Here is a 14,318-nt window from a genome sequence, read left to right as displayed (position 1 = left end):
TATCTTTGACTGAAGAGAAATCTAGTGTGTTCTCACCTGCACATGAACAGTTTTGACAGCATACATGTGGCTGATCGAGGGAGGATTATAAATTAAAGACATGATTCCCATTCCATTATCAATCAGGGTCACATTAGAAATCAACACATTCATGGAGACCTGGAATTGAGGAGAAAATATTGATAAAAAAATTATACCAGACTTATACACAGCAGTGATGTAACTAGAGATTAATGTCTCTGATCAATAAGACAAAAGACTTTGTTATTACTGAATAGTATAATAGTGGAATGTGCATAAATCATTTATCATACTTGAACATAAATCCCAAAATCAAAACTCCTCCAGACAGTGAAGCCCTGGATCTGGGAGCAACCAGGAAGTCCATCTTTATTCATGTAGAGTCCGAAAAGACCACCATGCGCCTCATTCTGACTCCATTGTGCCTCAGACTCTGAAAACCCTTTTGGATATTGTTGAAATATATTAGTGTTACACAAGACAATGTTACCACATGTTTCTCAGACAGTATTTTTGGATTCATTTATATAAAGCAGGTTAAAAACAACAACAACAACAACAAAAAAAAACAACAACAAAAAAAAGAAAACAAGACATAATTTTTAATGGTAAATACAGTATATTTCTAAATGTGCTGCTGACAGTCAATCCAAACATATACAGTAAATAAAACTTTTTTTTTCTCCCAGAAGTTACATTATGTGTTATAATAATGGAATGACACAAGAAAATGTACTGAACAATTGAAAAGCATTTAATGCTTTGTATAAAATGCTTTTTAGTACTGACAGCTTCAAGATGCCTCTTCTACAGAGAATAGAGAATGATGCATTGCTCAGATTTTTTCCTCCCATACTTCAACAAAGTCAACTAATCTGTGAGCCTCGTCTATCAACTCTGATCTTTGCTTTTATTTTCTATTGGATCCAGGTCATGTGATTTGCTGGGTCATTCTAGCAGCTTTATTTTCTTTTCTGAAACTAGCTAAGCGTTTCCATGACTGTGGGATCATTGTTTTGCTAAAATCTCCACACTGGTTTAATTTTCATAATCTTGGCAACGTAGTTGTTGGGACTGAAGCAGCTAATATTAATTTTTAATATTGTAAATATCTAATATTGTTTCTAACTACTGAGAGATTTCAGCCGCTATCTGAGATTTACATGCCTTTTTACAGCTTCCCTTCATTTTCAATATGTTTTTATACAACTTAAATTCTAAACTAATTCAACTTTGTATGAATGTGTTTTGGAAATTTAGTGAGAAATGGTGATATACATGTATATACACCTTTACCCTTTCCTTGTTGCACACTCATCTTTCCTTCCAACATGTTAAATGATTTAAATGACAAAGTGTTACTACAGTTTTTAAGACTAACACATCTGGATGAACATTGTCTATCAAAGTATTTCTTTAATTTCCTCTTTTGAAACAAAACCTTACTGTGTATACCTGGGCAGGGTTCTCCATCAATTCTGAATCCCACTCGTTCATAGCCAGCAACAATATTTCCCTGTAGAATTACATTGGTGGCCTCATTCACCTGGAACATAAGCATTAATGTATGTTTCTCTCTATTTTCACAAACAAAATGTGAAATGTCTTGAATTACAATCTAAATACCATGCTAAATGTGTATGGCAATAATTCTATGCTATGTTCTAATCTAGAACAGTACCGTCCTATTACCATTTGGATGTTTTCTGTAAATAGTACCTCTATGGCTGCATTCCATTCAATGATGAACTCCTCTGGTCTGACGTTGTATGATCCAGGCCACAGTGTCAGAGTAACCAAGTTCCTCCGAACCACATTACTGTCTCCCCAGACTCTGATTCCTTGGAAATTAAAATGAAAATAGCAAGTCTATGAGTGATTACCTTTGGTTTAATAGTATTTTTGTTTTGAGTTAACATTTAACAGTAAAGCTGCCTATCAATCTTTACCTTCTCCAACAGTGTGATGGATCACATTGTCATCGATGCTCAGTCCATCTGTTCCAAAAACGCCAATAGCAGGAGCAAAGCCGTCATGAAAAGAACATCCACTGACATAAGACTCACCAGCCACCTAATAAAGACATTGTAACTCTACTGTAAGTAGTTCACAAGAACATGTTTAAATTTTATTTGGATGCACAAGTACTGCATCAAGTCTTTTACTCACCCATCCCAGGTTAAGAAACACCAGTGAGTATCGTGGGTCTGACAGGTCGTTCCATCCCTCCTGTCCAGTGTGATAGAACTGAACATTTCTGATCTGAGCTTTTCCTGCGTTGAAAGTATGATAGAATTAATGAAAATGTGTTACATAAACTGTGCTGGAACGGGATTATTAGCAAGTCAAGGGACACATAGTACAAATACATTAATATTATTGTGACATTAACGTCTTCAAACAAAATTGCCCAGAAGAAGCCTAAGAGTGATTTTTTTTCAATTATTATTTATAAACAACAAAACAATACACACTGTTGTTCTCTCATAAATTATATTTGTGTCAGGATTATATTGTGGATGCATGTTTGTCATCCCATGTTCCAATGATAGGTCTGTCTATTTAGCCAAAGTGTTTCCATAGTTCAGACTCCAGTTTCTTCCTGGATATCTCCTTGTTCTCCAAACTGCATATACTGTAGATTATCTCTTTTTAAAATGTTTCTTTATTGTATCTTCAGCAAAGTCTCCTCATATTTACAGACTAAATGTGATAGAGGGCCTTATTCATAATTAATACCTACATATATTTGTGTATTATTTGTCCTGATTTAGGAGAATTTACTAAAGTTTCTACCTCTGAAACCGGAGAAAGCTCCCACCAGCACTCGAGCTCCATAAGACTCTGTGAACATATCTGGATACTCCTGACCAATGATCTGGATGTTCCTGGTCAGTAAAGCCACATTTCCTGCAAGCTCATAACTTCTTGAAGTACCTGGAACACTGTAGCTCTCCCCTATATGAGCAGATACATTTAATATTAGTGCCAATACATTCAATAATACAATTATTTAATTGCATTTGTAGGATGTTTCGAATTAAATGAATAATTTTAATTAGCAGGCATGTATTAAATTGATAAAAAAATGACATTGAAACATCATTATGGTTTGCAAAAGAAACTTCTTTCAAAAACTAATAATAATAAAAAACCCTCAATATCACATATTAGTTTTATATTTGATATGTTCATGGAACAGTTCATCAATACACCACAATGCTTATTATTGCTATAGTGGATCTAGGTGGACTAACCAATGTGTGTATATGTTAAAGGCTGGTCCAGGGTCAGTGTGCGACCATAATCAGAGACTGCCACGATGGAGCGTATTTCTGTTTGCCAAGGGTCATAGCTGGTTGTGGACAACAGGATCTTATCTCCAGCCTGGAGATAATAAAAGACTGCTTTATTAAAATAATAACAGTTCAGAGCAAAAAATAAGCTTGCAAGAGCACATTACACAAGCAGCTTTCATTGGGTCTTTTTAGCTCTCTGACCTTCCAGTCCACAGACTCCTGTAGAGAGAGAGTGCTGTTTCCTGCCTGGGATGTGCTCGCCAGCTTAGTGTGATACACATTGTGTGGCATGCCATACAGGTCAAGAGATCCAAATACACCTGGAAGACAACCCATTTTTTTTGGCATAGAATGTATATAACGCAGATATGTTTATTGATAATATATGTACATTTTGATTTACAGTATTGTAGTACTGTCAAAAATTATTCATGATTAATCACATCTAAAATAAAACTTTGCATTTACAATAGGGATGCACCAATAGGATTTTACTGGCCAATACTATACTGATTTAAAAAAAAACTTTGAGTTTATTTGTGTACTGATATTGTCCGGTTACAAACATGCTAAACAATACTAGCTTTTACGTTCTACTGTCTAACAATTTAAAAAGAGAAAAAAAGTTAGATTAAAATTAAAAATTAAAGTCAGAATTAAAAAAAGTGTTTTCAAAGGTGATTTTTGCTATTCATTTTTTCTTTGAACAACAATAACTTCTATTTGCCATTTAATGGAACATATTTATTTCAAAAACTTAAGAAATAAAGCCAGTGCTGTTGCTATGTGAAGGCTATTGATTTTGGTGCACCAGAAAGATATTGACTCACTAAATTGCAGTCAGTTTATTTTTTTGTCCAAGATGTTTTAGTCCAAACTAACCAATGGTTTTGTGTCAGCGCTTGAGAATGGCGCTAACCAGTTTTGGGGAAAATTAAAGTAATGCATTACAATATTGAGTTACTCCCACAAAAGTAACTAATTGCGTTACTTAGTTACTTTTTATGGTAAGTAATGTGTTACGTTACTTTTGAGTTTTGATGATTAATTGATTCTCTTTCAGAACTTGCTGGGTTCTTCTTCTTCTTTTTTTTCAAATAGAGGAGCTCTGCAACTAACAATACACTGTATAATGTTTATTTACCTTTAAAAAACTCATAAAAAATTAATGTAGGATAATGTTATCTTCTGAGAACTTCCTAAGCTCTACATGCCATATATACAGAGTAATGAAAGTTTAAAGCAATGCATTTGCTACTTTTGTACTTTTTGTCCTATTTAAAAGTAAAATCACTGTCCATTCAGATATTTCTCTTTTCCTTTTCTTCCATGTGTTCAAAATAAAGTGAATTTTCTATTGCAGAAACATAAGACTCTGTCATCTTCCTTTGTGTCAATTCCTGCACTCTCTCATTGCGTGTATGATTTAACGTGACTACGTTCATTTTGATTCAGGATTTTTTTTTTTTAATTAACTAAATTAAAAAATGACTTGCATTACATTTTTTCTTTAAAAAAGTAACTCAAATAATATTACTTACTATTTAAAAGTAAAGCATTTCTTTACTCGTTGCTTGTAATGCGTTACCCCCAACACTGGTGCTAACTATATTCTTTCCCAAAGCAAATCTGACATTTTGTACATATTAGGTCTGATTTTGTTGTAGTATTTAATGATTTTGCTTTGAGAAATGACATGCAACTCATTGCCTCAATGTAATTAATAAACCACTGGTATCTGCCCTTTTTGTATCCAATATTGGCCAATAAATATCAGCGGCCGATACATCAATGTATACTGAATTTACATAATATATGCATGCATACTGTGTATATACAAACACAAAAATATTTACTTATATATTTTGTATTTATAAATAATTTGTATTAGAAAAATATACATGGATGTACGCATTAAATACCATAGGCACAACACACACATACACATATATTAAGTCAATACAAACTTATTTTGGGTGTGATTAATCATGATTAATCATGACTGTACAAATATATATCTATATTCATTTACCAAGCCAGGCTCATTCTGAAAACGTAGCCATATATATATATATATATATATATATATATATATATATATATATATATATATATATATATATATACATCTGGAGATCACAAAATACGTCCAAGGAATATGTTTTTTTTTTTTTTTTTTTCAGTTTTTGTTTTCACGAATCTACCAGAGGCCACTGTGTATTCTTTTTCAGATATTAAATTTCTTTGGCAAGTGCCGTTAGCGCCTGCTGACTGACTGATTGACTGAATGACTGACTGACTGATCGATTGACTGACCCACCCTTCTCTTTCCCTAAACCCAACCATTAGTGTTTTCAAAGGCACCAATTGACCCAGCCACCCACTTCCCTAAACCCAACTAACGGCAATCCAGAAAACAAATCAGGCAAAAATAAACCCAAAAAACAAAAAATCCTTACCTGTTTTTTACTACATTTCAAATTTTACCACATTCTTACCATGTTATTTACTTGTTTATTTTATTTCTTGGCTTCTGTTTATGTCCAACCAGCTTTCTGAAACTGTTCTTCACCAGACTTGATCCCTGTCAACGTGGTCAACTCCTCTCTGTGTCTCAAGTCTGCTGACATACATGGCAAGCTAACTGGACAAACTGGTAACAGCGGGTAAGCCGTCTACATGGTGGTAAGCAGTCAGCTGGTAAGCACGGAAAGAAACGGCATCATACCGCCCCGTAGTGTTTGTTTTAAAGACGAAATGCAGCCAAACGTACTTCTGACAACATAATTTGCGATCTCCAGAAACGTATAAATGTTTTCAGAATGAACCTGTGTTGACATTTACCCAGCACTTTGGATCCTTGGTTTGGTCCATATGGTAACAGCCAGTCTGGTGTGGAATGGCTTCCTCTCAGTATGATCTGTAGTTGACCCCTAAAGGGTTCATTGGGCCATCCGGCTATCAGACGCCCACCCTGATTGAGTGACAATGTATTAGAGTCTTTCACAGGTAACTGATCCTATAACTGATAGTCTGATCCTAGTTTGTGGGATGATCCGAAGACGTGTATAGAAGTAAGGTTTAATTTGACCTACTGTATGTTCTTACCTGAATAGAGATGTATGTGGCATTCAGAACAACATTGGTATATTGCATGATGGAGGTGTCGTTGTTTGTGTCTGGAATTTCTAAGACTCCAGCTATCTTCAGCTTGTTCAGGGAGGGGACTACAACATCCACAAGCATCCAAATGTCTTTGAGAGACAAAAGGATATTCTTAAATTACTAAAGGGTTTGATAAAAATAACATTATCAAATAGCTTTTTTTGTCTTGGCTTGAAATGTAGAGATGCTTACAAGCTGGAATGATAACATCAGAGCCTTCTTGTGGGACATTGAAATTGTTCTCAGGACTTGACCTCCAGAAGGATGCATTGGACCAGCGACTGAAGCCAATAAGTCATCTTATATTAAGGTCAATAGATACAGCAGAGTATTTTCTGTGATATTCTATAAAAAACAAAATGCTGTGGGTGTGTATGGTAACTTACACATAGGTGAAATTTGCAGGTGTTTGCAGGGTGTCAGGACCTGAACTGACTTCAGGAGGAGGAAGAGGGGGTGTATAGGTAGGTTCGATGCATTTGGGATAGTAACACTGATACACACTGAAGGCCAGATATCTGTCTATAAGTGAGCGGTCCACACTGTTTCTTTTCTTTCGGCTAGACACACTGTCTCTTCCAGAAACTGCAGACAAAAACAAAACATCTAATCTTCTAATAACAGTAATTTGCAATGTACTGAGCAGTTTTGAGCAATATATGTGTTCCTTTCAAAGTCCACAGGTCATGTCTTGGGTTAAGAGAATAGTTTTACCCATGTAATAAAGGCTGTTGGATGACTGATTAATGTACCAGTCTCCATTTACATTCATGGTGGAGTTGAGGGGCTCAGGGGAACCACTCCTATAGTCTATAATGTGGACGCTGTCAGGTGTCTGGGTCATGTTGTGGTTTATGATAACATAATTCTCTGGCTGTCAAACAGAAGAAGGCATTTATTAGTGTAATACTAAATATAGAAATCTGATACATGAAAATATATGCAAATTATACACACAATGGTCACAGCCACTTTTTTAGGTACACCTGTCCAACTGTTTGTTAGCGCAAAATTTCTAATCAGCTAATCACATGGCAGCAACTCAATGCATTTAGGCATGTATAGATGGTCAAGACGATCTGCTGCAGTTCAAACCGAGCATCAGAATGGGGAAGAAAGGTAATTTAAGTGACTTTGAACATGGCATGGCTGTTGGTGCCAGATGGGCTGGTCAGAGTATTTCAAACTGCTGATCTACTGGGATTTTCACACACAACCCTTTCTAGGGTTTACAGAGAATGGGCTGAAAAAGAGAAAATATCCAGTAAGTGTCAGTTCTGTGGGCACAAATGCCTTGTTGATGCCAGAGGTCAGAGGACATTGGCCAGATTGGTTGGAGGTGATAGAACGGCAACAGTATCTCAAATAATCATTGTTACAACCAAGGTATGCTGAAGAGCATCTCTGAACGCACAACATGTCAAACCTTGAGGCAGATGGGCTACAGCAGCAGAAGACCACACCGGGTGCCACTCCTGTCAGCTAAGAACAGGAAACTTGAGGCTACAATTTGCACAGGCTCACCAAAATTGTACAATAGAAGATTGGAAAAATGTTGCCTGGTCTGAAAACTAGCAATTTCTACTGCGACATTCAGATGATAGGGTCAGAATGTGGCATCAACAACATGACAGCATGGATCCATCCTGCCTTGCATCAACGGTTCAAGCTGGTGGTGGTGGTGTAATGGTGGGGGATATTTTCTTGGCACACTTTGGGCCCATTAGTACCAATTGAGCATTGTGTCAATGCCACAGCATACCTGAGTAATGTTGCTGTCCATGTTCATCCCTTTATGACCACAGTGTACCCATCTGATGGCTTCTTCCAGAAAGATAACGCACCATGTCATAAAACGCGAATCATCTCAGACTGGTTTCTTGAAGATGACAATGAGTTCACTGTACTCAAATGACCTCCACAGTCACCAGAACTCAATCCAATAGAGCACCTTTGGGATGTGGTGGAACGGGAGACATGCATCATGGATGTGCAGCCGACAAATCTGCAGCAACTGTGTGATGCTATCATGTCAATATGGACCAAAATATCAGAGCCATATTTCCTGTACCTTGTTGAATCAATGCAATGAAGGATTAAGGTAGTTCTGAAGGCAAAAGGGGGTTCAATCCTGTACTAGTAAGGTGTACCTAACAAAGTGGTCAGTTTTTATTACAATAATAAAAAAATACATTAAATACATTATAACTTTACATTATAACTTTGTAACAACATTTACACACACTCTAAATGGGCCTTCATGTATTGAAATAAAGCATTTACCTACCTTAATGAGAGGTTCAGGACATATAAAAATTAGAAATGTTCTATATAACTTTACTTGTTATGAACATGTAAATGACAGTAAATGTGTGTGGAACAAAATGAGTGTCAGTGCATGTTGACAATTTTCCTTTGAATGAACAATACATTTGTTTGAAATATGTAATGTGTCCACTTTACCCGAAAGCTGTAGACCACTCCATAGTATGAGATGGTAGTGATTTGGGAGGCACCATTAAATAACCAGTTGTATGTTTGGCCTGTGGGAAGCATTGCCATCCAGCCATATGAATGGGTTATAAATGTATAAAGGAACGGAAGCACTGATGACCCTAAAGAGAGCAATGACAGTGAGAGTAAGTGTACCAGCTCAGGTACATTGTAACCATCACAGCTCACTTCAATGTAACAAACAGATCATTCCTCAAATGTTCTAAAGAACTAAAAAAAAATTCTTGGCTTTAATATGTAATTAGGCACCATTAAGCCACATCTTGCATCCATTGCAGTATATCAGACATGTCACACAATGTTATGTAAGGAATTATTGACAAGGGTGCGTTGATGCAGCCATGACGAGAAGTGAAGTGGCCAGAGATGCGCATTAATCTTCAATAATTAAATGGCCTATCATCAGTTAGTCCACTTATACTCTGGTTACCACAACATAATGTTTAATTTGTTTCGAGTCATCTGTCAGGTTGTCCTCTACTAACAGCTTTTAAACATATAATGAAAAACCTTCTGTTTTGATTTGATTTTTGACCGTTGTAGGCTTTAAAACAACTGAAATCATTGATTGATATGGAGATATAATGCGCTAAAAAGACCTGCCCAGAACTATTTTAGAACCATGTGTTTCTCTGAAAATAATTACACACCTTACAATGCACATCAGCCAATCAAAATCAAGCATTGCACAAGTCAAAAGTTAGACTTGTGTTCTTTTTTTATTCTGCTAGCCTTTTTCTGGCTTCTCATTTTGATTAAATTAATGTTCCCAAAAAGAAAATAAACAAAGACCAGAAAAAATGAACAAAGTATAAAAACATGGGTTACAAATGCATGGGTAAGTCACAGATTGTTTCAGCCTACCGTATGAATTGGTAAGAATCACATCTTTAGCCCAAAGTGTATATGAGGGATAGTAGACGACCATGCGGTGGAAGTTAATGGTGTTGTCACACACTGCAGCAGGAACGCCAACGCTCCACTCTGTTGCTGAAAAGCAGTGTCTTGGGTCGAGCAAATTAGTCTTCGGCACCACCTTGTAGCTGACATTGCCTTTAAAAAAATTAACAAATCAAATAATTTTCACTATTTAAATCTCTAATACAATGAAGACCCCCCCCCCTCTCTTAAGCATCAAATTACTATAATGTGTAATTATTTTTACCTGTCAGTGATCCATCAGTGTCTACTAGCGCCACTTCATGTTCCCATCTGAACAAGGCCTTGTTTGGTGAATGATAAAACTTGATCCCACTGAACCTCGCGCTCCAGCCTCCACAGCGAGGTGAGCAGCTTTCAGCAACTTCTGCCAAACTGACTGCAGTGCATGATGAACGGTTGAAGTTCACAAAAGTTGTGTTGATGATGCTCATACCATCATCAAGGGGCAAGACAATACCACGATTGGTGCAGTAGTCACTTCCTAGTCCCAGTTCATCCACATGACCCACCATTGTGCTGTTGACCACAGCGGCTCCTCCATCCAGTCCCCATCCGCTAACATAGTGCCAGATGATCCTCTTGGTCTCCACTCCTGCCTTCTCATTATTGACCATCAGGAACTCGCTGAACTGAACCGATCCAACATTCATCCACTCTGCACCTTTCTCATTGTTCCAAGAAGTGAAGCGGCGAAATACTGCAGGTGCTGGGGTTGAGTAGCTGCAGCTGCCGGTGCTCATGGGGAAAAAATCTTGGAAAATCCACAAGCCAAGCCAGCCTTGCGAATGCACTGTATTGTTGAAGAACTGTCCCAGAGGCACTCTCTTTGGACAGATGTAGGCATCATAAATAGGGTCGTTGAAATCATCAGGCATGCGGTACCAGAACCCAAAGTGTGTCCCTCCTGCCACGGCATTGTGTCTAATGGTGTTATTGGGGTTGGTGATCCAGAATGCAGCTGGAGTTATGTCATCATTTTGTAAACTGGTGCTCTGTTTTACAAACACTGCCAGGTTGTACTGTAGGATGTTGCCAGTTTCAATGCCATCCTCAATAAAGAAGGCTCCACCCATGATATTGTAGATAACGTTCCGCTCCACCAGCAGATTGTGAGTGCTGTGGATACTGACGGCACGGTTGTAGGACTGCTGGATACTGCATCCACGCACATATGACTTGAACTGAACGTCACCCATCAGATGCCAGTGGATTGGGTAGCGTTCAAGACGGAACGCTTGTCCAACATTGAAGAGCTAAAAGAGGACAATAACAAACATAATGCTATTATTGAAATTTATTGCAAATATTTTGTTTAATGGTAGATATCATTTAAAGGGGATATATTATGCATTTTTTATAACATGTCCAATAAATTAACTGTATTTTTAGTTTTGTCCAAAAGAAAGCTCAAAATACCGGACCGCACACTGGTTCTCTCTCTAGCCATAGTCACTGTACAGTGCAAAGAAGGAAAAGTGATGTGACATGAAACCAATTTATTTAAATGGGTGGTGCAGTGCAAGGGCAGTGTGTTGCTGTGACGACCAAAGCACAAGAGCGATGGAGAGCACTGTCAACTTGCTTGCATGTGTGCCATGGTAAAAATTCCATGTAGCTCAATATTCCACTCTGTGGATATTCTGCTTATGTGCACATAAATTTAACTGTGCATAAACTATTTTTTTTGTACGTCAACAAAATATTTTTGCAATAATTTTTAGTGCAGACATTGTAAGTACTAAGTAGTTGCTAATGCAGTTAAACAGAAATGACTGGCTGTGTAACTCGCTCAAGGTCAGACCTCCCTTACTCATACTGTTTATGATTTATGGGGATCATAAAATAGGAGATGTTGGATTTATTTGCTATTATTGGCTAGTTGATTACTCACACTCTGGATCAACATCTTTGTTTAAACACTTTATTGAAGAGAATTTTGCACAATAAGTCCCTTTCAGCACTATGTAAAACTTTCCATGTTCCATGTTGTTTTTCCTTTAAGCTCCATGTTTAAAATTATTTTTAACCTCTGTAGAACACAAACAAATACACACACATACACAAAGGATATTTTGAAGAATAGTCATAGTCATTTTGGGTTCATTTCACTTCCATGGTAAAAACTCAACCGGACCTTATACTTGCACTGCTTCAGATAATAAAAGTCTTTCAGAGGTCTTCCCTATGTCTCATAAATAAACTAAACATCAAATGCATCCTTTCACATGAACATAAAATATTATTAACGGGAGCTATGCTAATTCTCTTTATTTGCTCTCTGTTTCTAGAGTGTGCAGCTCCAAGTCAGATCTAAGACCTGTGAAGACTTTGAGGACAGCACAAACTCTTAAGCAATACATAATACACAAATTGTTCTTAATTACTGTAGTGATCAGATCACGTCATTGAAAAAATATTATATGAAAGGGATGAAGTACATCCAGGTGGTTGTTATCACAGAATAAAACTGCGATAAAACTTTTCTTCCCATAGACTTCCATTCATATGCACAGGAATGAGTCAGACTGGAAACACAAGGTCATGCGAAAAGTTTCCCAGTTGCAAAGAAGCTTGGTGAACTTTGACCTGCGAAATCGCATCACTTGACTGCCAATCGAGTATCAAAACGTTTTAAAATGTCTAATCATCTCGCTTAATCCAGCCCCTTTTTGCAGCACCATACTACAGAATTTCGCATGCTCAAACTGTAGTGTGACCGCAGCTTAAAGCATAACAGGCTTATCAGCCTGAAGAGAATATCAATTTACCTCGACATATTCAATTCTGCCAATTGCCAGATTTTGGTTTGGTTGTGGTGCATGAAACATGATGCAGCCGCCAAACTGGTCACTTCCTACTTCTTCTCCAAATCTACCCTGGAAACATGTCTGGGTGGCAAATTCACCTGTCAGCAAAATTGAACATTGAGTGATGTATTTAGTATTATTTAAAAAAGTTAATAAAACTGCCAATTGCATGACTTTTATTCATGTTAAATCTGTTCACACATAAGTAAAAGCAAATCCAAACCTGGATCAAATCCATCAGGACAAGCTGGAATCTGATCATTCCACTCCGCATTGTTGGATCCACGGACAACAATGTTTCGGGTAAGGAGGCCCACCTCTGCTCTCGCTTCAAAAACTGTCCCATCAGGCAGTGTGACAGACACACCCAGATGAGTGTATGTCAGTGGAACAGTCAGAGTGAGGGTCCGACCATCAGCTGAAACTGAAGCAATTTTCCTCAGCTCATTCTCTCTCTGGCTGCGTCTGTGGATTCATTTAAAATATACAGTATTTTAGATATATTCATATTAGGACTGACACATACTGTATAACGTACATATAAGTACATGACATACAGTGCATCCGGAAAGTATTCATAGCGCTTCACTTTTTCCACATTTTTTATGTTACAGCCTTATTCCAAAATTGATTAAATTAATTTATTTCATCAAAATTTAACACACAATTGAAATTGTTGCAAATTTTTTAAAAATAAAAAACCTGAAAAATCACATGTACATAAGTGTTCACAGCTTTTGCTCAATACTTTGTTGATGCACCTTTGGCAGCAATTACAGCCTCAAGTCGTTTTGAATATGATGCCACAAGCTTGGTACACCTGTCTTTGGGAATTTTTGCCCATTCATCTTTGCTCATTCCTCTTTCCCATCAGGTTGTATGGGAAGCGACGGTGTACACCATTGTCAGTAGAATTTAGGTGTGGTCTCTGGCTGAGCCACTTAAGGACATTCACCGAGTTGTTGTGAAGAACTCCATTGATATTTTGGCAGTGTGCTTTGTGTCATTGTCTGGTCAAGAGCACTTTGAAGCAGGTTTTCATTCAGGATGTCTCTGTACATTGCTGCATTCATCTTTCCCTCTATTCTGACTAGTCTTCCAGTTCCTGCTGCTGATAAACATCCCCACAGCATGATGCTGCCACCACCATGCTTCACTGTAGGAATGGAATTAGCCTGGTGATGAGCGGTGCCAGGTTTCTCCTAACATAACGCCTGGCATTCACTCCAAACAGTTCAATTTTAGTCTCATCAGACCAGAGAATTATGTTTCTTATGGTCTGAGAGTCCTTCAGATATTTTTTGGCAAATTCCAGGGGGGGGGGGTCTTGGATGCCACTGTGCTCTTGGAACTTTCAGAGCAGCAGAATTTTTTCTGTAACCTTCCCCAGCCTTGTGACTCGAGACAATCCTGTCTCAGAGGTCTACAGACAATTCCTTTGTCTTCTTGCTTGGTTTCTGCATGGACATGCACTTTCAACCCTGGGACCTTATATAGACAGGTGTATGCCTTTTAAAATCATGTCCAATCAAATGAATTTACCACAGGTGAACTCCAATTAAGCTGCTGA

The 14,318-nt window shown here is 37.5% G+C and overlaps 1 protein-coding gene across 1 annotated transcript in view; it reads right to left on the bottom strand.

Annotated features, from left to right (window-relative positions):
* Positions 1-14,318, bottom strand: part of LOC130246863 (fibrocystin-L-like) — a 60,975-nt gene that overhangs the window by 8,169 nt on the left and 38,488 nt on the right. Inside the window, exons 46-64 of the mRNA XM_056480018.1 lie at positions 12,972-13,213; positions 12,710-12,846; positions 10,165-11,194; positions 9,864-10,052; positions 8,949-9,100; positions 7,200-7,359; positions 6,872-7,070; positions 6,678-6,766; positions 6,429-6,574; positions 6,165-6,294; positions 3,522-3,640; positions 3,279-3,408; positions 2,818-2,979; positions 2,191-2,294; positions 1,971-2,094; positions 1,741-1,862; positions 1,477-1,567; positions 315-463; positions 37-159 (exon numbers count right to left, since the gene is read on the bottom strand). Of these exons, the coding sequence (XP_056335993.1) occupies positions 37-159; positions 315-463; positions 1,477-1,567; positions 1,741-1,862; positions 1,971-2,094; positions 2,191-2,294; positions 2,818-2,979; positions 3,279-3,408; positions 3,522-3,640; positions 6,165-6,294; positions 6,429-6,574; positions 6,678-6,766; positions 6,872-7,070; positions 7,200-7,359; positions 8,949-9,100; positions 9,864-10,052; positions 10,165-11,194; positions 12,710-12,846; positions 12,972-13,213 (3,598 nt within the window). The remainder of the gene's footprint in view (positions 1-36; positions 160-314; positions 464-1,476; positions 1,568-1,740; positions 1,863-1,970; positions 2,095-2,190; positions 2,295-2,817; positions 2,980-3,278; positions 3,409-3,521; positions 3,641-6,164; positions 6,295-6,428; positions 6,575-6,677; positions 6,767-6,871; positions 7,071-7,199; positions 7,360-8,948; positions 9,101-9,863; positions 10,053-10,164; positions 11,195-12,709; positions 12,847-12,971; positions 13,214-14,318) is intronic.

This window comes from Danio aesculapii, chromosome 19, assembly GCF_903798145.1.
Source record: "Danio aesculapii chromosome 19, fDanAes4.1, whole genome shotgun sequence".
In the NCBI taxonomy this organism is placed as follows: domain Eukaryota; kingdom Metazoa; phylum Chordata; class Actinopteri; order Cypriniformes; family Danionidae; genus Danio; species Danio aesculapii.
This window is presented reverse-complemented; position numbering and strand designations above follow the sequence as displayed.